This window comes from Hydractinia symbiolongicarpus, chromosome 2 (assembly GCF_029227915.1).
Source record: "Hydractinia symbiolongicarpus strain clone_291-10 chromosome 2, HSymV2.1, whole genome shotgun sequence".
In the NCBI taxonomy this organism is placed as follows: Eukaryota; Metazoa; Cnidaria; class Hydrozoa; order Anthoathecata; family Hydractiniidae; genus Hydractinia; species Hydractinia symbiolongicarpus.
In genome coordinates, this window is record NC_079876.1 from 18,788,200 (window position 1) to 18,815,973 (window position 27,774).

Genomic DNA, 27,774 nt, shown 5'->3' on the forward strand with positions numbered 1-27,774 from the left:
ATCCTAAAACATTGAAGTTTTAAGACGAACGCGCTAGCACTACGTAATTTTCGCTAATCCACATATACCTGTTATGGAGCAATTATCTGAGCTCAGCAGGTATACGTGCTTTCCAATCTCACCGACGTTTGTTTTCTTAACCAACGATGTACTATTTTTGAGAGGCTCAAAGTACTTCCAACCGCAAAATCTTTCAGAAATACCAACTACAGCTCCATTTGTTGATAGCGTTTTATAAATAAGTATCACGTAGGTCTTTCCTCCATCAGAAGCTAAGATAACTTGGAATGTATGACGGCGCTCAGGATGATCGTGTTCTGGAACATTTAGGTATGATATCAGGACACACTGATTGGCAACAAATGATGGGCTGTCAGGTAGTTTCCTTACATCTTTGCTTGCTTTTTGTAAAAGGGTTACGTCAAAGCTTTCGCGAAAATATATCGTTCCCCCCTGTGTAACATCTAAATCGACATTGTAACTTGCAAGAAGAGTGTATCTATTTGGAATTTTGACTTTTCTCATGTTTAAGTATGCGTTGATGCCAATAACTCCGTTGGTGCTGATCTACAAATATAAAAAAATATGGATTAAGGAACATTATCTTGGTAAAACTGTCTTGATCATTTTGTTAAAAGTTTCACGATAGTTTCTTGCATTAATTTTCTTTGTTTTTGTGTAAGACCATAAAAAAATGGTCAGAAGGTTGCTTGCAAATTCGTCATTATAACTTACCCACATTTTCTTTGCATTCCTGGTGAACAATGGCATTGATTTGCTAAGTGCAAACCCATATGCAGTGTTATCTCTTCGACGCATTTCTCTGTCACCATGAAGAGGACCATATGGATACATTCCTGAAAAAACAAAGAGTTGTTTTCAATAAAGTTAATTGCAAATGGACAACTGATGTAAACATCACATGTAATGTAATGTATACACAGTTATGCAGGACCAAAGATTAATTCGCATAGTAGCTAGCGATTTCATGACCTCCATGTACGCATTGCAGGGAACTATTATACATTTATCTACCATTGAAACTCGGAATTGTTAAACTATCTTCACTCCAGTAAGTTTTAGGTATTAAAGCACCTTGTAATGTAAATTATTAAATTGTTACTTTACACGCTTTTCCAAGACCTTCTTATGAATTATAAATCTGCACCTTTCATCGCAAAAGTTATTTCTGACAAACATTTTTAGAAAACGTTAATTGTGAAAATCTTTTCCTGGCTCATAAAAGTATCTTGGGTTGAAGTAAATACCTTTGTCTCCCTTGCAGTTTTCTACAGTCGCTAAATAAACAAACTTTCCCTTTATATCGACGTTGGTATCTCCAGCTAATGTCTGTATTCCCTCTGATGGTTTTAAACTCTTTACTTCGCAAAACTTCTCTGCAAAACCCGTGTAACCGTCATCGCTGTCAAGTTGTATGAAGTTGAAGATAAGATAAGTAGATCGTCCATCGGAAGCCAATATGACTTGAAATGTATGCCTTAGTATTTTTGTCTTTTTTGCAGGGACGTCGACAAAGGTTACTACAATGGCATGTTTTGCCACGAAAGGAGTTGTTGCAAAAAGTCGAATATCCTCTGTGGCTGTTTGTAGCACTTCTTTGTCAAATGTTTCTCTGTAAAATATTTTACCAGTCACTGTTAAATCCATCTCCTTAGAAAATACTGCCAATACAGTGTGTTGAGCGAGAAGCTTATTAACCGGTCCTTCTACAGGTACATCGATCGATACTACCCCATTCACGTTTATCTAGATTGAATAGAAACACACATTAATATAAACATTTCTGAAAAGCTCTAACAAGATACTTAGTTTCATTTTGAGAATAATAATAATTGATATTAAAACTGCCTATTTTTTCTGTTATCACAGTAGAATTATTTTTCTTCCTTTTTACGCCTTTGTTTCAACGCATTGCGAGGTCATTAATCACCATTTAAATGCTACTAAACCTCTAATAGATAAAATTACTTACATATAGGTCCTTTGAAATCCTTGAGAACAACATCATTCCTTTTTGCAAAATTAAATGCTCGATTTGGTTGCTTGTGAAATTTTTATCACCAACATTTAATCCGTAAGGATAAAGTTCTAAGAAGTAGACACTTAAAACATAATTTTTAACCATCTTCAGGCTCCTAATCTCTAAAATGGGTATATCCTCGGACTATGGTGGGGCTCAGTTTAATCTTTTTTTATATTTTTTTTATTTTATTATTACAATTTTATTTTCTATCAGAAGAATATGAAAAGTTAGTTTTTTAAATAAGCAAACCCCGAGTATACCTGCTTAGACCGAAAATGAAGGTAAGATTAGTAAGCGTTATTAAAATTTCTATTTAATGTGAAGATTTAACCCTATTCGGTCTGGGGGGGGGGGCGGATTCCGCCCCCCCTGACGGCTTTTTTTAATAACTCCTGATTGCTTTCTTGGCTATGATACTTACTGAGTTTCAACATTTATCTATTAGACACCTGCATGCTAATTTTTTAGGTCCCATACCTTTCAGAGGCTTTGATATTGGCCATTACTCGAAACTACCCCTAAAATCTCTATGAAATCCTTATAATGGGGAAAATATAATAACTCCTGTTAGGATTATCCTTAGAACTTGAAACTTGCAAAAAAACTTCGTTTCATCAAGAAGAATTATTTTGAATAATTTTGACACGGGACTAATCTCCCGATTTTGTCGGATTTTACCCGAAAATCGGAAAAAAACGGATTTTTGGGCAATTTTTTATTCGATCCATGTAAAAACCGGAAGACATGTTAAAAAGATTTTATTTAGCTTTCAGAAACTTCAAACAGAATGTAAAAATTCGCTTTAGAACAAAAGTAATTATATTTTAAGAAGTTTGATTCGATTTGAACAATCCTATGAAAAGTTATTAAGGGGGGGGGGGGCGGAATCCGCCCCCCCCCCCCCCCCCCCGGTCATAGTATGTTCGAAAAACCCCGGACCGAATAGCGTTAACACGTTTAAAAAAACATAAAAATACTGAAGACTTAAAAATTCTTTTCCATATGCATAAAAGCCTGGAAACGTTAAGATGCAACATTAGTGTACAACAAACGCTTCTTACTCGTTTAAGACAATGATATACATTTGATAGAACGATAGTCTCAGGTCATTTACAATTACATCACTGATATAATATAGCTTGCTTACCTGCTTTTCGGCATTTGCTGGTCAGTTTTATGATGTGTTTTCCTGGTTTGTTGATATTAGTGCTTGAAAAAAGCTTTTGGCTTTCTTCAGGATCCACTATTGTAGATGAAGTACAATAGGGTTCATGGTATTGAACTCTAGCATTTTTACTGTCAAGCCGAACATAGTTTAGCACCGCATATGTGACACTTCCGTCAGATGCAAATACCACTTGGAAGGTATTGTACCTTGAAGATTGAAACTCGCGCATACCAAAAAACGTGATGAGAAGAGCTTGAGTAACAGTGAAGTTATCCTTCGAGTATAATCGAATATCATTGGTGATTAGGTATAAGTCTTTTACCTTGTTTACTTCCCTACAGTAAACATTTCCGGAAAAATAGCGCATACGATAGATTTCCATATGCGTTATATAAAATGGAAGCTTTTTATTTTTGGGAATGTAGTTTTCGGTTATAATAACATAGCCATCCGTTCCTATCTAAAAATAAAAATTTGCATTGTCAGTTCGCGAAGTTGAAGTCATTTAAATGAAAACCAGTCAACTTTTCATTATATTTTGTTTTCATGGTGTAGGAAGACATGCAAGACATAAAAAGTGCTTGTTACTTTCGCTATTATTTCGACGAAAGCACCTAAATATAAGCAAAAAGAAGCGAATAACAATTTGGTACACTCGGCGTCAGCCCATGGAAGAATCCAGAGACTGCTGGTCATAAAATTCCATCAGAACACCTGTCGTACATATTTCCCTGTGCTTATTTTATCTCTCGTTTACTATAAAATAATAAAATTGCTTTGCTTGTCTATATTTATAAAGAAGCAAAATTACTTACACTGACGTCCCACGCTTTACTTGAAAATAACAACATGGGCTTAGTTAACACTATACTATGTGGAATTAAAGAGGTCACATAGACTTGAATTTTAAAATCCTCGTTTTTATACCCATATGGATACAACTCTAAATATAACAAGGAAAATACAAAACCGTTATTTTGAAGGTTAAAAGTGTTGCCTACTGATTAACAAAATACCAACAAACTTAAATGGGCTGCAAAGGGGTTGCAATACGAATTATTCGGTAGTGTTTCTGGCATCTGTTTGTGAAGTTTTATGCTGTGAGCTTCATAAATTTACCAGATATTATTGATTTGGTACCATAAAAAGCTTACACTTTTTTGCATAATTAACAAAAATAGGACACACAATGGCGTGTAAAATCACATCTTATCACTAAACAGGATAATTAGTTATATATATTCATAGATGTTTGTTTTGGAGGGAAAGAAGCTAGGCATGTGTATTAATTCCAAAGCGTGTTTGGATTTCCAAGATATTACTTGAACTAGTGTTAATTTTCCGACTCTTACAGGAACCAATGTTAAGGTAGCTAATTAGACAATCTATGCAAGTAATTGTAAAGTTGATAAGCAACCTGATTTAGCTAGCTATTTAATCAGATTTTGCTGTACACACTAGCTAGCTACAATTAAAGGTGGGTGTCTATAATGACGCATAGAAATTTTAAAGAGTTGTTTAACACAAGCAAGTTTAAAAGAGTTCTTTAGCAACCATTTTTTCCTACGGTCCATTATTATCCGAATAAATATTAATGTTTTGCTGAGAAACTCTACATATTTGTGCGGAAACAAAACATATCGAGAAGATGTCAAAAATTAGCTACTCGTCACAAAAAATAAAGACAAGCCACAGTATCAGACACAAAGACTCTCTATTTTTATAATAACTTTTAAGTATTGTACACTGTCAGTAGTTCTGTGACATAACTCTTCTCTATTCTTACAAAATTTGACATCGTAAATTTAGCGAAAGAAATGTATTCTTGCATATCTTGCATGAGACCTTTTTTGTTTTTGAAATAATATTTCCACAACAAGATAACTGGCTAGAGTTTTCTTTAAAGATTTACTTAAAATTCTCTTGACACATGCTTTTGTTTATTGAATTAAATCATGTTTATAACAGTTGTCCCTTTACTTGCAAATGTATAATAAACAAGAAAAAACAAAGGAAATCACGTTTTCGACAGAATAATTTATAAAATATGGAGAGAATATATATACTAAGTGTTTCTTTAGGCTTCTCCTTGTAGCTTAGTTTTGTTTACAAAGAGAATATTTGCATGAAAAAGATGGTATTTTATCCCTGATTTGAACATCTTAAGAATACAACTTTTTAAATCTATTATGAGGTAAAAGGAATTACTATAGTTTTTTGATTCCAACTTTATAGGTTACAAAGCATATACAAAATTTATAAGATTTTAGCTATCAGCTTGATTACAAAAAACTTCATATTTTAAAAAGAAAACTATTTAAAATTTGTTTCCAAAAGTGCGCCATATTTATTTACCTACTTAAGAAGAAGAATTAAAGTTTAGTAACCAATCATAGCGTATGTTAATTGTTTATCAAAACAACAATGAGTGCGCTGTATTTTAAATTTTGAATAATTGTGTGCGGGAACTAACAGATAATGGTCACTTAGGGGACTAGTCTGGTACAATAGAAATTAAAAAATTTTTTTTCCTCTCTATTTCTATCCTCCTAGAAAAACAGTAACCTTTCAGAAATACTCCATCTGAGAGTAAATATACAATAGCATTCCGTCTGTTTTCGTATATAAAACAACGGGGCTTTTTAACCCAGCCCTTCATCGTTACAATGAGGTTTTATTGCAATCAAAAGAAAATGTTCGGATGGTAATATTCTACAACAAAACATACGCCTTAAGGGCAAAGTATACTACTTCGTTAAATGAAATCTTACCGCTCCTACCAACTCGACAATACGGTGATGTAACTTTATAAACGCTTTGTCCAATGATTCCGATGTTAGACTTTGTAATAAGTTTGTTGCTACTTTCTCGACTTGTCACCCAGTTCGCTCTGCAACGACCTTCTGCGAATCCACTAAAAGCACCGCCATTACTCAAGTGTTTATAAATAAACATACAGTATGTCACATGCCCATTTGAGGCTAAGATTATCTGAAAGGTATGTGTTGAGGTATCGTTGTAACGTCTCGGAACATCTGCATACGTCACAATTACAAGGTGATTTGCGTGGAAGGAGTTTTTTGAATACTTGCGAACCTGTTTGCTGACTTTGTCTAATAAAGTGACGTTAAATTCTTCGCGATATAGTACTTTCCCCTTTTTGCTTGTGTCCAGGTTCAGTGCATATGCTGCAATAAAATGATATGATGAGGGAATTGTAATATTATCAAGTGGTATATTTCCGGATTTTGCTATATATCCATTGGTGTATATCTAGAAAAAAAAGGTTAAGAATTTGAAGATTCACAGTTAATAATAAACTACCATTTTTGACTACGAAATATGCGTAAATGTTGGCAGTATCCATAATTTTGTCTTTCTAAATGTTTTGGTTCATAATCAACATCATGATTACTAGCGTACGGAGTGTATGTATGAATCAAAATTATCAGCAGCAGAAGAAGATTAAAATCGAGAATAAATTCTTTTGTATATTTATATTTTTGATAAAGAATCTTAGCACTTTTCATCTCATCATAAATTATGTATAAATCAATTATTGAACTTACAAAAATGCTTGAAACATCTGTTCCAAACAAGAGCATTGGGCGAGATAAATTGAATATTTCTTGCGTTTCGTCACCTTTTGGTAATTCTTTGTCATGAACTCCATCGCCAAAAGGGTAAAGTTCTTAAATAAACAGTTTATTAAATTAAGCAAAATTTTTAACAATACTCGCCTTCCTTGTGTTGTTAAAGTATTGGTTTATCACGAGCGGTATAAACTTAAACCCTTTAAACTGAAAATAATTGTGTGTTTTTAATTGAAGTTAAATTTATTGGCCTAGGATCAGGCCAATAAAATTTACATAACCTTTTTTTAATTCATTATTATTTATCCCAATTTGTTTTTTGCTGAATTAGGTCGATCTTGGTGATAGCTACCTTATTTTCAAAAATGTTTACTTTTGCCATGTAGGTTTAACTGTTATAGAGACATCGTTTTGTTTTCCTAAAAAATAAACTTTGTACAAAAATTGAAATTACAGTACCGATCGCGAGAAACTATACACGAGTATTAAACTGCGGGTACGAGTAATTTCTTCCGTGGGTATTCCACGAGTATGCGACGAGTATAATTCGCGTACGAGTACGTCAAAAATACTCGCACATTTTTGCTACTGTACTCACACAGTACTCGCTAGCGTGCTCGAAAGACAAACGATATAATTAATCGAGAAACTGGCGGAGAATGCACTTGCGGCCATTATGCTTTTTTTTACAGTGTTATTTTCTTCGTCGTTAGTTTTCTGTGTTCAATAGTGAGTTGAAGCTGGCATTGAGATTACATGCTAACACTCGATCGAATCAGCAGTCCCATTTGGAACCATGCCACAGGGACCTGACACTCCGAAGAGCCAGACAAGTCTAAACTGATTCGCGTTATATTCAACTCAACTGCGGGAAAGTGCGCACCAACGCAAGCTATATATGATGGCCAGAACGAGGGAGAACCTCAATTGCCTTACGACGGAGTCGTAACTTTCAAGCGAACTCTTTTGCTTCTGAACAAACAAACAAACCAACGTCACTTCTGAAAAATGATTTTTAAGTCTAAAAATACCGAATTTCAGTTGTCTGCGTTATAAAGATCTCCTCACTCTCTCTAAAACACGATTCTGGAGATAAATTTTTCTTTTGTCTTGAATGTTATTCTAATCTATTTATATCTTTGCAATCACATTGAGAATATTGAAATGATTTGCTTCTGGTAATAAAACAATATAGCAGGTATCATGTTTACGAGTTATTGACATATACTTCACAAGCTAGTGCCCAGGACTAAATTGATAAATGCTGTTAAAAAACAGTAAAAAATGTAACAATTTAGTTTGAATGATATTCATTCTTTCTTTTCTTTTTTATATTCGCTACCTTCAAACAACAGGTGCCCACAAAATATGTGAAAAAAATTAAAAATACAATTAATAAGACACGTGAAACTTTGTCCTCCCCATTACTGCCGCTTATTTAATTATTCACACTATGATTGGTAAGATGAGATATATTTAATATATATTTTTCACATAAGAACATAAAGCTTCATAGAAACAAAATTTAGTTCTGAAATTTAGTGCTGAAATGCTCCTTTAAACTTTCAAAATGGCGAAATACTGATAGCTACACGATAGATTTGAAAGCTACTTATATTTTATGACAACCCATTTTGAGGTAATTAGGGAACTCACTCAAAATTCGGGTGCACATCATTCTCACTGGATCCGAGATTTTCCTGCCAGGCACGTTTTTACTTTTCGTTACTTACAAAACAATAAAATTAAATGCGATTGGCTTAATTTAGTCTCCAGAGTTCATTGTTTAATTCATGCTTGCGAAGAAAAAGGAATAATGTTTGAATGTAGCAACAAAACATTTAGCTAGGAGAAAAAAGCATTCAGATAGCAGATGTAAATAGCAAAGGGTTTCCTTGTCGGTGAGAAATTAACTATATAAATTCAAAGTTATAAAGAGCCATTACGGCAACGTATACATTTTTATGTAAAATAAAGAGAATTTGTTGCAACATAAAAAAAAATTATGAAAAATAAAATGTTATTTCTTACGACGCGAATATGAAGTAAAAGTTTTCACAATGTGTAAGGTAGCAGAAAAATGTGAGCTTTCGATAAAAATTACGCTACGACGAATTCCCGTTTTTTATCTTATACTCGCACACGTACTCAAAAATCATTCACTTACTGTACTCGCATGCGCAAGAGGCTATACTCGAGGGTATGGAGTAGTATACTCGCCGATTACTTGTACTCGTCTTGCACCTTACTCGGCATTTAATGTACCCGTACTCGTATACTCGTGAATAGTTACTCGCGATCGGGACTGTAAGAGAAACCTTCGACCATGACGCTGTTATTTCACACAAGTTTATTTGTTACAGACATGTTATAACACTAAAGAGTCAAGGCTGTGAATATAGAAATTCGTATCAAAAAATAGTTGTATAGATTATTCTTTGCTACGTTTACGCAATTTGGATTTGTGGAAGTTCACAATGCACGAAGACTTAGGATCCTATATTATTTGGTTAAATTCTTAATGTGTGTTAAATAATGATGACGTCAGCATGGCTACTTTATTCAAATATCTGTGCCTTTGTGGGCCCTCACTGGATATAGCGTAAAGCAGGAATGTGGGGAGCAAGGTAAAGGCGTTTTATCTACACTACACATGTAAGAAAAAGCATTTCGGAAGATTACCCTGTGCGGAAATTAGGCGAAATGATGCCTTTTGCTTTTTTTAAAAATTACTGATTAATTTTATTGTCTCAATGTACAGGTGTGGGATTGTACATGCCTTACACTGTTTCCGTAGCACGTCCCACATCTAAACAAAATGTGGCAATTGGTACTGACGTCAGCATAGCTACTTCATTAAGAAATTGGGCCTGTGTGATTCCTGATGTGGATTTATGTTAGGAAAGTAAGTAGTGCAATGGAAATGCTTCTTATTTAAACTAAGCATGTAAAAGTAGCACTTCCCAGAAATAACGATTTAAAACCAAAAATTTTTTTAGTTACCGATTATCCTAATATTAAGGCGTGTGATTATAGATAGGGTTATACTTTGTAAGCAGCTCGTATCGAAACAACAATTCAAGTAATTCAAGAATTTTATCCAGCCTATCAACAACAACAAAAAAATAAGAATAAAACTTACCAGGAACCGCACAGTTAGTTGTAAGTAAGAACACGTGTCTGCCTGGAATTCCAATGTTGGAAGTTCTTTGCAGATCTCGGCTGTAAGAATTATTTGCAAAAACTTTAGAGAAGCAGTACTTCTCGTTAAATCCGGCAACAGACGCTCGATAGTGTAGGTGTTGATAGGTTAAAATTGCATACGTTTGTTTGTCATTACTAAGCAAAACTACTTGGAACGTATTACCATGGGCTGTAGTACTGCTTTTGATGGGAAGATGTATATATGTCACCACAAAGGCGTGTGTTGCAACGAATTGATCATTTGAATAGATACGGACGTGCATACTCGTTAGATTTAAAAAAGAAATATCAAATGTTTCTCGTACGTATATAGCGTTGAAGTCACCTCGACCAATTTCTTTTGTGCTATAGTAGTACTCTCTAGCATACGGGTATATGCTTGTTCTGGCATTTTTCCCAGCTAATATGTCACTCAACGGCAGATCTTCGTCTACAAATATCCCAATTTTAGAAACCTAAAGTACAAGAAAAAACTCATTTTTTTCTAATGTATTGTCAATTTTGTTGATGTCCTTCAGTTGTTGTGGTTCTTATTCAATTTCGATTTTTGTTAAAATATTATTTTACCCACTCGGTGGCAATACATGCAAGGAACTATACCTTAGATACTTGTCATAATGGAATACTCACGGAAAGCAGCTGTTCAGGTCTTGAAAACAAAAGCATTGGCCGTTTAAGTGTATGAAAATTTTTGTAGAGGCCGTTTAAAAGATAATCGTTAGCTGGATAACCCCATGCAAATAATTCTAAATGATAAAAGACAAAATCATATTATGTTATATATAATTTTATGTTATATATAATTTCTCTCTGATATTGATAAATAACACAATACCTAGCCTCTTTATGGTTGCTTAAAGTAAAAAAAAATATTTACCTGGAAGTGCAGCACAGTTGGAGTATGAAGATATTCTGTAAATACTCTTTCCTTCAATATCGACATTTGAGGATTGTGCTAATTTTTTACTGTCAGGAAAATATTCGAAACTTTCAGATGTGCAAGATCTTATAGAATATCCGCACATTGCTCCATTTGCGTCAAGACGAATATAATTGAGTATAGCGTAAGTGTAGTATGGATCTCGAACTAAAATCACTTGAAACGTATGAAGTAACGAAATGTTACTTCGTAGAGGAACGTTTTCGTAAGTGATAACAGCTGCTTGTTTGGCGACAAATGATTGTGAATTGAGGCGCTTCCGAATGTCTACTGTGGCTTGATTAAGCACGTCTGTTTCATAACTTTCCCTATAAAATATATTTCCACCTTTTGTTGTGTCAAAATCCAAGTTATATGGTGCCAATATCATATATGGAGATGGCAATGTGATATTTTTCATATCGCCAGGATGTTCAGATGCAATGAAACCATTGCTACTTATCTATAAATACAATGAAGGTAATACTTGTACACGACCTTTTTCTGAATTTGATTTTTGAAGAGTTTTTTATAACAGCCAAGAGCCTTTCAAAAGATGAATCTCTATAGTTAATTAAAATGTTATTGAAGATCGCTTGTTGCTTTTTTTAAATGCTTCAATATGAATCAAAATTAATACGAGGATTTAAAATTTTCGCCATTTTTTTCTTTCAAACGTCAATAATATCCTACCTCACCAATCATAATATCGAAAATAATCTTTAAAGTAACATTACTGCATACTGACTTACTAAATCTTTTTTCATAGAAAATTAATTTTGGAATAAGATCTGCCGAGACTAAAAATTGTTTCATCACTTGATATTAACAAAAATTAAATTATAATTATTTTTAACTTAAAGTATTTACATATAAGCTGTGAGTAGGCGGTCCCGCTAGAAAATGGAGGGGACTTTTTAGCAGCATTTTTTCCACATGGTCATCTCCACGTTGCATCACTGTATCATTTACTTGCATGCCATATGGATACAAGGCTAAACAAAGATTTATTTCATAAGTTAATCGTAGTAATTAGGTGCGTATAATTTTCTCGCGTAGCATAGTCGTTTTGCACAATATTTCTTGGTAAGGGCAAACGACATATTCTTCGGGACAACATCAAAAATTACTTTATCATATACGGTTTATACCCAAATATACCCATTATTTCATTGTTTGTTTTATATAAATAAAGAAAAGTGAATTTGCGCAAATTATTTCCATAGTAATTATCCATAATATTACAATAAACAAACGCAGGACTCCTTGTTGTTATGTCCCAGGAAAGTTGCCGCTTAAACTTTGCTGAAGATACCTTATAGATGTTCAATCATACAGAAAACATTCCGAGGAAAGGAAGAGACACAATAAGAAAAATTAAAAAACGAAACATATGTTAAACTCAAAGGATCTGACATTAAAGATGAATTATTAAAAAGTTGTTCAACGCGGGTAAACTAGACATCGCAATTATTACTTGCGGTCGCAATCATGAATGTCTGGTTAATTTGACTTACCGGCAATACGGCAAACTGACGTCAACGTTAGCACATGTCGACCAGGAATGCCGACATTTGAAGTATATGACACATTTTTACAATCCATACTGTATTTAGAACAATACATTTCTGCGTATCCCGCGACTATGCAATCAGGATTATCTAAGCGATTGTAATTAAAAATGGCGTAAGTTTCTTTACCATTTGTGGCTATGACAGTTTGAAATGTATCACCGAATTTGTAGAACCCGAACATGTTGATAAAGGTGACAATAACAGCTTGGACGCAGGTGAAGTTTTTTACTCCGTAACGTCTTAAATCCTTATTTACCAAAGAAAATATCCTGCTGTCAAATGTTTCACGATAATATATTCCATTCGCTTTTGGATCAAAAAAATATTGATTGTTATAGGCTGCGATCCATGTGATTTTTAGTTCTTTCAACTCAGCATCATAATACGCGTCATCTCCAACTAAAATCTCACCATGCTGTTTTACCTTAACACAAAAAAAGAAGTTAAAAGACGTCTATATTAACAACTTTAATATGTAAAGCTCCATTTAAGTCACCTTCATGTTTAACTGGTTTCGCTTGTAGCCTTGCCTTTACATACTTTTGCTTAAAAAATCTTTAAATAGAAAAACAGAGCCTAAAAATGGATCGTGCTAGTTGCTTATTATGTCGATGATGTAGCCTATATATGGACTGACTAGAGGGGAGCTACCTCCACTCTATTCTTAAATTACTATAAAGAATGGAAGGGTTAACACATTCTCATGATAGCTGCTCGTCACATAGCTCTATAGAATATGATAAGTACATTATCACGTTCTCTAGCCATATATGAATCTTAAACAAACCAATTTTAAGATTTTATCTAGAAATGTAGCTTGCGAGGCAGCATTCTGCTAGTTAGCTATAGCTAGCCATATTTATTCCCATTCTTTTAAAGTTTTTACTTAGTTTGGTATCTCAATGTTTATTTTTATGTTTTATGTTTATCTAGCTAGCTCTAGAGCTACCTCTGGCTAGAAAGTAAAAGTAGCCAGCCAAATGCACCTTTTAGCTAGCTAATTTTTTATTCAATAATTTTTATGATGCTAAATGTAGTTAACTAACTACATATTTTATTACTGTCAAGTAAACATATTTTTAGCTGGACAGAGTAACGATTGTTGTTTCCTGTGTTTTTATTTAAACGTTGTGATAAAGTCTTTTGGAAAAATGGTATTGCGCCTATTACTTATGTGTGACACGGTTTACCTGTAATAAACGGTCAACCTGGTGTTATCAACGCATTGTTTTGTGTTTTTTTATTTAAATTCAAGTTGTGATAAGTCTTTTTGGTAATTACGCCTATACGGATATGTGGCACAGTTTCCCTATATAAACTAAGTGCTCAGTCCTGTGTCACAATTAATTTTAACGTTTACTGAGACTTTTTCCGTAAAATAAAATAATATTAACTAATTTATTTTTGCTATGACTGGGTACCGACGGGTTGTAAACTGTGCCACAAAAGTATTAAGCATAAACGTATGTGCAACACGGTTTACCCGTACTAAGCGATCAGTCAAGTCTTAACGACGGGCTGTTTCTGTTGCGTTTACAGAGAGGTGTATTACACCTATATGGATGTGCAACATTATTTACTTGTACTAAGTGTTCAGCCTGAAGTAAGATTCACTTTTCACCTTTCACTGAGAAAAAATGATTTGCCGACTGTTTCTGCTATGACGGGGTATTATCGGGTTGTATACTGTGTTTTTAATTCAGCTTATGTTATATTTTAAAAAAACATTACACACAAAACACTAAAATGTTGTGTGGGCTAGATTCATGACATACTACATACCTGTACTAAAACGCTCCACCTGAATGTGTTTGCAGTTTACAGTTTTTATTAAGCGCTCTACTGGGCGTCTAACGCCAGGCCCCACAGTTACTTGTGGTTTAACCCGGTGTTTCGACGCCCAGCCTCCCGGCTAGACAGAAAAAATTAGCGAAAATTTTTTAACGTGTATCCAGTTTAGAAAATATATAGATAAAGCTTCAAGTATCACAGCTAGACCTTGAGGAGAATTTATTGGGTCTGTTTCCATGGGTTACCCCATAAAAAAACCGTCTTATCGACTTGCGAAGCTTTAAGGGGAAGTGCACAATGTATCCTTGGACTATAAATCTGGAAATACTCATGCAAAACCGATTAAAATTGCCAGACTTGTAAAAAATCTTAATACAAACAGATTTCATTTAAAGAGTTATTGCGTTATTGGAATTAGAATTGACGTAACGCATGCCTAAAAGAGGTCATTTTCATTATTTTAAAAAGAGATTCTTAAACATTATTTTGTTGGGACCTTAACTCTTGTTAGACATATATACTGAATAAAAATATATTGATTTTATCGGAGAAACTACAGAACTTGAATTAAAAATGTCCTCATTGTACGAAAGCTTTTTCTTTGCAAATATTTATATTTATGTCATTAAACTTATGTTATGAATGTTATGTTTTGAATATGCAGATAAACATTCAAAATCAGAAATATAAGTGATCTAATCATTTCAGATGTTGCTAGTGCCATAGAGAATGTTATAATCAATAAAAATGTGTATTTTTTCACACAAAAATTCTGTGTATTACTTACATGTAAACGGGTGGCTAACTTTGAAAAGAGTAGCATTCCATTTCCAGATTTGTAATTTGAAGAAAACAAAAAATGGCGTCATTCAGATCAGAAATGACATCGTTTTACTGGATCTATATTTCTGTCAAATCTTTTTAGTATTTTATTTCTAGTAACCACCTATCTCCTTAGGACACCTTAGTAACTGCCTGGCAAGGAATATTGGTTTAAGAAATAATTTATGGCCAATACAACATCTTCTCCATGTCATGTTAACTTTTCTTATTATTAAAAAAACGTTACCACCCGTCCAAAAATGCACAAACTTCAGCAAAGTATTATTTTTTCATTACAAGTCTCGATATAAACTAGAAAGTCACAAAATTTTAGCACTCAATTACATGCCAAAGAAAATTTACACTCAGTCATATATCAGGCACTTTAAATAACCTTCTCCCCCTGTTGATTTCGCTTACAAAACAGTTTCTTATAAACAAGGCGGAACATTAGGAAATGCAAGCCTTTAATGTGAAAAGACTACACAAACTTTTCCGGAAAGAATTGTTTCAGATTTGATACTTTCATGGTGAATATATTTAAACGCATTATATATCTTCCACTTTTTTTTGCCAAACTAACGTTTGCAAACACAGGAAAGAATAATATTTACTGAACTTGAAGCTCTGAGAAGATGTTAAAACACAAAAAAGTAATAAAAGTTTCCGCAATGCATAATGTACTTAATATAACTGTTTCTGTTAGGTTATGAATATGCAGATAAACATTAAAAATCAGAAATATAAGTGATCTAATCATTTTAGATGTTGTTACTGCCATAGAGAATGTTATAATCAATAAAAATGTGTATTTTTTCACACAAAAATTCTGTGTATTACTTACATGTAAACGGGTGGCTAACTTTGAAAAGAGTAGCATTGGTGTACTTAACGAAATTCTTCCTCTCCCGGCCAATGGAGATATGTCTAACGAGAACTTCTCATCTCTGTACATCTCGCCGTATGGATAGAGGGCTGGTGCAAACAAACATAAAAATATATTAGGGGCTAAAGTAAACTGATAATTAAAGATAGAAAAGAAAACTGTATTAAAATACTGTATATGTATACACATACATACATACATACACTCGCCTTCTCTCACATTAGTTATCTGTTGAAAGTTAACATCTTTCTTTGAAACAGGAGCTTCCAATTTGAAGATAATGTGTATCTTTTCCCGGCTTGTAGCCGTCAAGTTAGAAAACTTTATATTCCTGGTTAATTCTTTTTATTTTAAAATAATCTTTGTGCACTATAAAAACCTTTTTTATTTTTTATTATTTTTTTTGTGCCTTTTTTATAGCACAAGCCCGAGCGCCAATCCGTTTAGCTCATACCCCCGGACAACGGGACACAAATATGGTATCTAAGAAGGAAATATTGGTCAGAAAAAACTTCTTTGCGGAATAATTTCTTCTTTAGAATGAATTATTCGTTTTGAATAAGTTATTGGTGTAAAGTTAGTATTTCTGATTCAGTTGGTGAAGATTTTTATCAAGCTAAATAGAAACAACGCTTTTTCTCTGTACACAATTGTTGAGTGAAATTATTTACCACAGACAAAGTTAGTCAAAGAAAATCCTTGGTCGAGAAAAATCTTTCCCCACTCGATGCAATTTTGTCAATGTTTCTGAAGAATATTTCCCAAATAAGGCAATATGGAGTCTTACCGACTGATCCAAACGGACATTAATGAATAACTCACTTGTCGTGTGTTTTTCTTTACAACTCCTTGTCGTTAGTAGATGTACATGTTTACCGTCAATAAGATGATCGTTTGAACGCGACATCATGTAGCGACCATCCCTTGATTTAACAAAATTTTTCCACATGCAGAAACCTTCTCGAAATTTAATAGATGCATTCCAAGATTCGAGTTTTTTGTATATCAGGATAGCATATGTCTTTGTACCGTCTGATGCTATCACAGTTTGGAAAGTATTCTTTTCTTCAGGTGCATCACGAGCTGATACATTTACGTACGTGACAATAATAGCTTGCGATGCGTTAAATTTTTTATTTCCACTTGCTGCAACGTCTTTGTTGGTCTTATTCAGTATACTCTGGCTGCGAGAGATACTATAGTATATATGTCCACCAAATGTGAGGTCAAATTCCATTCCATATGTTGAAATAAATATACTATCATCGTCGAATTTTGTGGAACCGTTTAGACTTATGCTACCCTCGTTGTTTATCTATGAGTAAATAGAAAGATTGGAAAAAGTGTTCCTGTTTTTTTAATGATTCAGAAAATGACATTGTGTACGTTTAAAAAATGTACCACCGCTGTCAAATAACTCTTCGAAATAACTCCTTTTCACTAAACTGGATGTTGTGATACTTACTGAATTTTACATCCTATATTTCATTTATGTTATGTAGAATACCTCTCAATGATTATAATATGTTTAGAAAATCCAGTTCTGGATAGGGTAAGGAATAGTTAGAAGCCTTACTTACAAAGAATCTTCTCTCATTTCTTGAGAACAAAAGCATTGGTTCATCCAAGACAACTTCATGCACTTTCTCATTCATTTTGAGCGCCTGCCTTTCCATACCTGGGTCGTGAGGATACAATTCTAAATAAAATATTTTGACATTTCGTGTTGCCAGTAGAAATAACATTTCAAAACAGAATTAAAAACGGCATACTACAAAAATTAAAGAAAAATATTATAACAAATTATATTCAAAACCAACATCAGCGCATTGACAAATACAGAACCGATAGCCTTTCATAGAACTTATACGTTCAAGAGAAAATGTTTATGAAAAGCAAAGATATAGCACTAGGGTTAATTCATACGTTCCAACACCGAGTACAAACAATTGTTTATTTTGCGGAAGAGATATCCCTTTATAATCAACAGGATACAGATAAGCATATTTAAGTTTATTTGACACGAAAAAGTTTTCATGGTTTAAACGTGACTGTTTTTTTTGTTTTGTTTTTATTTTTAAAAAGTTTAGTCACACGTTGGAGCAAAAAGATGTGACTTCTCAATGGAGGTATATAGCTACATTAATGTTTGTAGTATGTTTTATATGATTTATTTTTTATTTTTTAGAAGCTGTACGTTCTCTTTGTTTTTTTGTTTGCATAATAATTCTTTTTCAAAACATGTTATTACTAGTAAGTAAGTAAGTAACGGGAAGTTTTAACGTCCTTGGGGATTACATCCTAACGGTTGGTTCTTCCTCCCCTCCGACTGTAACTATATTACATTACCGCCAGAGCTCTAACTTGTTCGCCTGCCACACAAGCCGATTAGCGGTCAGTAAATGGTATCAAATGGGCTGACAACACTCCATTTAAAGTGCAGCGGAGTGGGTACTCGAACCTGAAACCTTATGATTACAAGTATTCATAACTGAAAAAAAATCGTGATATTTTTAATATTTAGCCAGCTTGCTATTATATAGCTACATTCCTTATCCCTTGCAAGTCGCTTCTATGTTGTTATCATTGAATAACCCACTAAAATTTATTGTGCTTCTTATCACACAAAGGTTTGTTGATGATTTTATTAAGAAGGCTGAAAAATAAACGTTTTAAAGAAAATCCCGTAAAGATATCAACTCAAAAACATTAAAAATTTATTCTATGTTTCTTATCACAAAATCCTTTGTTGTTAGTTTCATTTTAAAGACGCAAACAATTAAAACTTTTGAACAAAATTGACAACTATAATAACAACGTTAATACATCTTTCCCGAGACTTATTCTTTTCATGTGCCGCAACTTTTTCTGTTGAGTTTTATGAAAAACGGACAACAGATTTGAATTCCTTATCAAAAATGTCATGAACAAAAAAAACTTCGAAACAATGCAGCAAGTAAACAACCTGCTATTCTAATTTAAAGATTTGTGGCATGTCCAACTTTTTTTTGAAAACGAGGCGGGACATGGTAACTTGAGCATTAATAACACTTTAACTGTGATATATATCTCCTCAAAATAGCACTTTCTGTTGGCGTATCAAGTTAAACATTTACACATAAATTAAACAAACTATGCTGAATTCAAATATGGTATTCATATTTTACGAGTTTAAAAAAAGTATGACTCATGGTCTGGGGAAAGGTGTATTGCCTGTGACTTTACTCGTATAACAATTTATAACAGAGCTCCCGTCACGGGAAATTTAAATTCCCATGCAATAAAATTCCTAACTAATGAAATTACTTTATTTTATCGCATGATTTGTTTTAGCCAAGCGGCGAAATTCATTGTTCTTTTCTTCAAAACGTTTTGTTGTTAATTCCATCCAAGCGGGAAAAAATAAAACCAGTATTTCTAAAAGTAGACAATACACACGTGCTTAAGGGAATAATTAATTACCCGTGACTTTTATGTAATAAAGTTTATATCATTACACAAAGCTTTTTACGAGAACAATAAAATAAATTATTCAAAAATTTTAAATCAATTTAAAAAAGCACACAAAAGACAGAATAAAAATAAAAGTTTAGCAAAAGTGACATGTTACCGCGGCTGTTTCTTTAGAAAAAACAACACATCCACTTTGCCTGTCACAGACACCCGGAACTGGCGTATTATTATATAGAGTAGTCGTTAACGCCCGTGGAAAAATCCACTTAGGCAGAATAACAGAGAAAAACAACCGTCATTTAAATTTTGCTGACGTCAGTAGAGACATGTCAGAACACCAAAAAAAATTTTTCAGAAATTAGTATACCTGTTGCCTTTATCGTATACTACTTTAACGTCAATATCCTATTGACGTTAAAGTAGTGTTATTGACGTCGCGCCGTAATGTCAGAACTTTTAGCATATTAGACATGCATTTTTCGGCAACATCAAAGGAAAATGAACACATCCACTTTGCCTGTCACAGACACACAGACAGACACACTTAGCGTATTATTATAAGAGATTAATGCTATTTCCCGCCCTATTGTTTCCTTTTTTTATTGAGCAATAAAGTGACTTACCGAAGCGTCCCTTTGGGTTTTCTGAATGCGAATTCTGAATTAAAAAAACTTTTACGGATCTCATTTGAAAAATGCTAATATCAACAACTTTCTTCACTAAATTGTTACCAAAAGCCTAGTAATTACAAAGACAGAAAGGACGAACCGGGAACTCAAGTAAAAAAGAATTTTCAAATATTCCAGCATGAATAAGTTCAATGGACAGTTAGATTATTGAATTTCCGCGCCCGAAGGCGTAGGAAATTCTTTAAAACCGTCGTTTTTTTCTTTCGGAGCATTTTTTGAGAAAAAATCGACCCTGGGATTTCACGTTGGACCGTCACAGATGTAAACTTCGTACCCAAGCTCCTTAACTACTGGGAAGTCTAGTATTGACGCTTCAGGCCAAAATTGGTATTTGTTTGCGACAAAATTTGGCACAGTTAACAAAAAAAGTATGCTGAACATAATAGTGACATAATAATTTTGAGTTTTGTCACCTAAATGTCATTTTAGGCCAAAATTGGTCCAAAAATTAAAACTACTTCATTTTCAACAAAAATTGACACAGTTAAAAAAAAAAGTATGCTGAAAATGATGGTTACATCAAAAATTTTGATTTTTTGTCAACTAATGCCGTTTAAGACCATAAACGTCTCAATCGCAAGACTTTCAACCATAAATGATAGGCTGTATTTTTTGTTAGCAATTTCTTTTAAAATGTGAGTTTATTATGACACGTTTTGTTTTGTTTGTGTTTGTTATAAGATATAATGTCACTGATGGGCTTTATCTTCAGAGGTTCATGCACCAAACCCCTTCGAATGTTTGGCACAATAACACAACGAATTAGCAGATTTTCATCAAATATTTTGGTAGCGCGCGGAAATTCTTAGAGCCCCCAGGGCTTCTTGTTTTCAATCTTGACTTCAATTAATCTGATCTTTTAAACTTAGGTTCATATATGAATGGAATATTATCAACTTTAGTATGTAGCTACTTTGTATGAAAACTATTGAATATTGAGTCATTTCAACAGTGAAACTTTAAATAATTAAAAAAATTGTCTCTCCACTAAACATGCTGAAGTTACAGATATTTGCAGATGTGACAGACGCCGAATTACTTATGTTGACTATATGAAATTAAAGCTCTTGCAAATTTTTTAAAAAATTGGTAGTTACCTGGCATAACCCCGACCTTCTTCAAATGATAAACATTCTTTTTTTTTCTCGATTTCTTCACATTGTTACTTTTTTCGTATTCCAGATTTTGATTTGATAATATCCATGTGTCTTGATTGTCAAAATAAGTATACTTTTTGTAATATACTACAATATATGTGTCTATATCACTCGACACTAACAGCAGTTGAAATTTGTCTTTTAATGTTCTACCGTGTAAAGAATCGAAAACAGCAGTTATAATTGTCACTGTTGTAGCGTTAAATTCAAAACCCAGGTCATCGTTAATTTTTGAAAGAATCCAATCTGCTTCGCTTCGTCTGTAGTATACATTAAAATATCCATCACGTGCGATGTATGTACATATTCGTGCATTATTACTGTAAGCATTCAACACGTCAAACTGAAAAGCATCATATAAATGCATCTAAAAATACATCAACAATTATTTTCCATATTTTCATATAGTTTCATATTCGAAATATTGGCATGATATTAAGAGAAAGGAGATTGTTACAGAAATTACACACGCTTTGAGAATACCGATTCTTTTAGTGTATTATGCTAAACAATTGAATCTGACCAATGATAAAATTTTATTTACAACGCTGTGCAGCAGCAAATGAGAATTCTAAAGAGAATTATATGAGATAAAAACTCTGTATACATACGTAAGTTCCTTTTAAGTAATGAATATTGTCAAAATATTTTTGTGGTAATTGGTAACATCTGGTATATCCTGGCAGACTAATTCTGACATCTCCTTCATCAATGCCATGGGGATAAAAATCTAAAGGTATCAATTGTAGGTTGTTACAAAATACCTTTTTTGTTGTTCAGTTGCTCGGTTAAATCCACCCTGTATCTAATTTTGAAAATGAAACTCCTCCAGACTTTATTCCAATACTGATGAAAAATTTGCATTTTTCTCTCAATAAAACTAAAAAGATCCTCTGAAAAAACTTTTTTTTTTACTATTCAAGAAACAGTGTACAAGAGATTATATGGCCATAAAAACATTCTTTATTATGACATTTTTAGGCATAGCTTGAAAGCTCTTTTTTATTAGCCAACTCAAACACTGCAACTTTCCTGAACTGTCACACGATATTATTTCTCGCGCTTTCCCTTTTCGGGTGGTACGTTTATGACACGGCATTTTTCAGAATGTGTGAGGATTAAGAGTAATGTCATTGACGGAGAGTTCTTCATCAATGCTCAGTATCTGTATTTCATTATTTTTTTACTCAAAATAACTTAATTGTCATCCCTCTAAAGAAATAATTATGTTTCGAGTTTTTATCACTAATTTAGGATTGCCTATAATGAGTTATATTTACAGGCCTGAAAGTTGGTCAAAATTTGGACAGCCATAATGTTGACCCAGGCAAGAATTGCGGATTATTTTGTTCTTCAAGTTGGCATGAAAATGTTTAACGTACAAGTTTCGAAGTTTCAAAGTGCGAGTTACATATTCTATAATACAATTTCAACTTAAAAATGCAATATTATAGTTTTAACTATGGTTTAACCCTATTTGGTATGGGGGGGGGGGGGGCATAAAGTGCCCGCGGCATTTTCAAAATGTCATAACGTTTTAAATTTTTAATGAAATTTCTTGAAATTTTGTGGCTTTTCATAACTTTTAATAGACTTTCAGAAAATAGAAAAAAATATTTCCAAAAAATGTCCGGTCAATGTCACTTTGTCCTTTAACAGGTGGTCATTTCTCAACTTTTGTTGTAGTGCTAATATTAAATGTTTCCCAAACTAACCAGTTGTATAAATATGTGATTACAATATTGACATGCATATTGTGTAATTTGCATAATATATTAATATCCAATATTGGTAATTTAGAGACCACAATATTTGTATTTTCCTATTTCTCTATTTCTATTGTCATATGATGACGTCATAGGTCAATTTGTCATTTGTCAACCCAAATTGTCTTGATTGAGTAGTTACTGGCATAAGTGCTAATAGATATACTAAGTTTCCATCCAAGACAGTTGCTACCACTAAAGTTCTCAAATATTTTCAAAAAAAAATTATTGAACACTTTAATTCTGATCGATTTACTTTGTCTTCATAACACCTGTAAATGTTCCTAATAATATCTTACTTTCTTATATTACTTTTTTTAACTTCCAAGAAATACATATTCTTCGAGCATTATTTTATTATGACGTCACTTCCTGTGATGACATGTCCACCTAAATATTTTGTCACCAATTAAGTCAAAACATATTGAGGCTTTTTTGTGTCAAGTTTCGTCACTTAAAACCAAACTGAACAAAAATTACAGCCCGCGGGAACTTTATGCACCCCCCATATTTACAAGGGTCAAGAAATCCCATACTAAAAAGTGTTAACAAAAAACAAAGATATGTATAACGATTTAAGAAAACAGCAAAATGAGTACCCTTACAGGCTGTTTTCTTTTTTTTTCCGATGTTTTTGTATACAACAGCCTATAATATCTATTAGAATGCTCACTGTCTGTTTATGTCGGCAAGAAGTAAGTCGTGTTGATCACGCATAAAATAGTAGCATAGCTACCAATGGACGAGACGCTATACTAAGGGTTTTTCTATATCTTCCTGCTGTTTTAAAATAAAGGACCAATCAAGAAGTAAGGCTCTTTGCACTTTAAATAAGCAACCAATCAAGAATTAAAACTCTTCAGGTTCTGTTGTTAAGTGTTTACCGATCCTGCAAAGGCGATTCCAACAGTTTATTCCCCAGTTTGGCTCAGAAGCTACAGAAAAAAAATGTGACATAACTCAGCATAACTTGGACTTCCGCCCGTAGTAAACCAATCACAACGCCCGATCTTTTTTAAAACTAATCCAATATTTTTTTGCCTTGACATGTCACGACGCTTGTAATAATCAGCACCATGACAGCGACAGTCATTTTGATTTCCAAGGTGGTCTTGTTTAGTGTTAGGCTTGGGTCCTATTTTTGACATTTCGTCTTCTAAAATCTTTTTATATTTTTTTATATGTAATATTTGTTTTCTGTATATTTCACGCGTTAAGATAAATATATAGTTACGTTAAATATCATCGGCAAATATTTAAACTCAACAATTTTAAGATTTTGACTACAAACGTAGATATGAGGGAGTGTCCTGAAGCCTGGGTTGCAGATTACGCCCTCTTCCTCCTGGGCTTTTTAATAAAACTTTTGTATTTGGCCTGTATTTATGCAATAAACCTGGTGTTTAACGCGGGTAAAACCTTTACTCGTCTTCTATTTAAAAATACCCGTTGAATGTCTCTAGGCATTAAAAATCATTACATTGTTTCTAATACTTAGCAATATTTGTATGTGAAAAAATGTAAACATCCTTATCTTTTTCCGATATGATTTTGCGTCGTAGAAAGCCTTATTTAAAAATGACCTTGCTACCGAACGCAAATATTGATTAGTTAGCGCTCTGAAGGGCTCCATTTTAAAAGTAACTTGCAATCAATTTGTTATTCGTTCACTTAATTCTACCGCAAATTTGTCCGTTAAAATCTCTCATAAAAGGGTTATGCGCCAAACTTTAAACTTGAAGCACATTAGAATACGAACAATGCATAAAAAATATTAAAGAAAATGTCTACCTTTTTGCTTTGCGCGACAGTCGGTTGAAGACAATTTCTCGAAAAATCGATTTCTTTTAGTAACTGATTTCTTTTTAAACCTTGAAACCATGAAGTTGCACATCCGTTCGGAGAAGCCAAGTCTTATTAAAGACAAATAATTCCAAATTGCGTACGATGTTTTATTGTCTGTTGCAACCACCAATTGGGCAGAAGTGACTTCGTGTTTTTTGCGGAAATAAGTTGAAACATTTGCAAACGTTACAATAACTAAGTCTTTTGCTTGGAATTCTACCTCCAACACTTGTTTTATCTCTTTAGAAATGCTTTGCAGTAAAGTGCGATTTTGAGTTTTTCTGTAATACACAGTACCTTGTTTCCTAGTGTCGATGTCTAAGTTCAATATGTATATCACTTTGTCTGTTGAAGCTGGGTATGGAATAGTGTCATTCACGAGTGGAATGTTTCCATATAAAAGTCCATTAGTTGATATCTAAACATAGATTTTTTTGTTTTAAATTCCAGCTGTGTCTGATTGATTACAAAGCTAAGTTTGCTTCAGTTGCAAGGTATATTTTTTTTGGCTAGTTATCTAGCTTTCAATAATTCATTGAATTGCTCTGAAGCTTTGTAGATTGCTGGAACAAATAACGTGTTAAGTCCTCTAGTTTTGAGAGTTAAGAAAGTGTATGAAATTTTTTTCGTAATATTGAAAATGTATTAGTAGTCTTCTCCATTATTTAGGACTGGCAAGTTAACTATGAAAATGGAGGGGGATATTGTAGTGAATAAAACCATGGCTGTGGCTGCGTTAAAAAGACCTCCACGTTGGACAGTATGTTATTGAAATTATAAAGTCTTGATATATGAAGGAAACGTGCGCCCCCTTACCTTACAACATTTCTAGCGTAGATTTTTACATATAAACATCTTTTAAGATCTAAATATTCTTGTCCATGACGTATTAAAGACCCCGTCCTTAAAAATAGATGTACAGATGTCTATATACTTCATACATAATTTTTTATATTTGATATTTACTTACATATAGTGTTTTAACCATTCTTGAAAATATTAACAAAGGTTGTTCCAGCTGAAAACTTTCTGTGTAATGATATCCAGGTTTCATGATGTTATCACCCTCCTTCTGTCCATAGGGATATAATTCTAAAGATGTTACTAAAAGCGTTATTGTCTTTGTTGTTATTATTATTTGTTATTGTTTCATGTTGCGATTCATGTCGTGCCTGCTAAATAAATAAAGCTCATTCCTCTTAGTTTGCTGTAGTAGTTGTTGAAAAACGTACCTGGAACTTTACATTTCTTCGTCAGTAAAAACACATGGCGACCAGTTATTCCCATATTAGAAGTTACAACGAGCGACCGACTGAATTTTGAAGGTTGAAATATCTCATTACCGCAATCTTTTTCATGGTATTCAACAATTGCATATGAATAATCAAGACGCGCGTAGTTAAGAATGACAAAGGTTGCAGTTCCATTTGTTGCAAGAATACATTGGTGTGTATGATACTTACTGCGAGATGGATGGCTGGGTATCTTTATTGAAGTCACAATGATAGCTCGATTGGAGTGGAATGTACCATGGACATATTTTCCGATATCTTCTGATGCGCTCTTCAAAACATTAGAATCCGTGGTTTCTCTGTAATATATGTATGCCGAATAAACATCAAAGACTGGGATTCTGTAGATTGATAAGTAAATGTCATACGGATTCGCATTTGAGTCGGCTTTCGTGAATAAGTCACCGTCATTATATATCTATATAACAAATATTATAAATAAATATTATCTTAGTTGCCAAAATGGTCGTGCTTAATCAGCTTAAATCAAAACACATGGATTTTCCATCGACTACAAATAGCAGACTTCTAAAATGACGAAATGTCCCGCTTTTTACTTAGTTAGCTAGCTTGATACTTAATTTAAAGGTGGATCTATTCATAAAGCCACAATATATAAATATGTTTATATGATGATTAGCGAAACATTTTAATACGGTACCGCAAAAAAGTGCTTTCAAAATTTAAGAGTAATATTTTTTTATATTTTGTTTTGTTTCCTAGCTACCCTTCAGCAATCTAGTTAATAGTAAGAATTAAAGGTGAAACAAGTCAGAGCACCACAGGAAAAAATCTATTCTAAAATCCAGTGTTTAGAAATGTTTCAAACAATTATTTTAAAAATTTGAACTAGATAAACGCAATGATTTAGGTTTTCTAGCAATCTGATTGGCTAATCCGCACGAAATGCATGCTATGTTTTTATTTTCTTCCGAGAAACGAGTCCAATTTTTAATTATTTTTTTCAATTCATAGTGCAAGAATCTTATATCTGTAATGAGCTAAAATAGTTTTCTTGGAAAATGAAAATTTTTTTACTAAAATGAAACATAATTTGTTTGAAAAGAGTATAAATAATCAATTTTTTGGGTCGTATGGGGCTGTTTCCCTCTACTGCCGACAATGCTCATTTCACATGTCAGTTGAGAGAAATTTATAACACGTAACAATAGAGAAATTTACCGTGAATTAAATTACACAATTATATTTATTGTGTTGCAATAATCTTATTCGCTGTCAAACACAGAACTTCATAAACCAGGACTAAAATTAAACAAAAATCTATCGAGTATACAAAATAAAATGATTTATGCTCGTTTTAATGATGAAGCAGTTATTGCACTTGTTCTCGAAAAATATCGTGGTATTATTTTTTCTGTTATAGGTTTCGTATATGAAAATAAAACATAAAAAAATCACCAAATATTTCCGATGTTGTGTTCAAAACTCGTTCTTCAAGAAAATAATAACATTACTTATCAATTTGGTGTTTTAGCCAAATTAATAGGAAATACAAGCTAGAAAATTTATTTATAGTATGTTTTAAATATAACATGATTGCATCCTCGAAA

General features: G+C 33.1%; 1 protein-coding gene across 1 annotated transcript; it reads right to left on the reverse strand.

Annotated features, from left to right (window-relative positions):
- Positions 1–39: 39 nt before the first annotated feature.
- Positions 40–27,564, reverse strand: LOC130629862 (uncharacterized). The gene is made up of 21 exons (XM_057443236.1): positions 26,144–27,564; positions 25,882–26,003; positions 24,858–25,329; positions 21,912–22,030; positions 21,241–21,667; positions 17,582–17,700; positions 16,824–17,316; positions 15,960–16,090; positions 12,446–12,926; positions 11,799–11,923; positions 10,887–11,391; positions 10,640–10,755; positions 9,948–10,464; positions 6,782–6,903; positions 5,984–6,485; positions 4,028–4,155; positions 3,192–3,672; positions 1,994–2,109; positions 1,269–1,767; positions 736–857; positions 40–567 (listed from the first exon to the last, which is right to left on the reverse strand). The coding sequence occupies exons 1-21, from the start codon at positions 26,196–26,198 to the stop codon at positions 40–42; spliced, it is 6,180 nt and encodes a 2,059-aa protein (XP_057299219.1). The 5' UTR covers positions 26,199–27,564.
- Positions 27,565–27,774: the final 210 nt, after the last annotated feature.

Excerpts from the sequence above, each read along its gene's own strand:
- LOC130629862 (XM_057443236.1), bottom strand. The coding sequence starts at position 26,198 with ATGGGAATAACTGGTCGCCATGTGTTTTTACTGACGAAGAAATGTAAA. Across the intron at positions 22,031-24,857 it reads CTGTCGCGCAAAGCAAAAAG|ATTTTTATCCCCATGGCATT; the intron begins GTAGACATTTTC and ends TGATACCTTTAG. Across the intron at positions 4,156-5,983 it reads TTGTCGAGTTGGTAGGAGCG|AGTTGTATCCATATGGGTAT; the intron begins GTAAGATTTCAT and ends TGTTATATTTAG.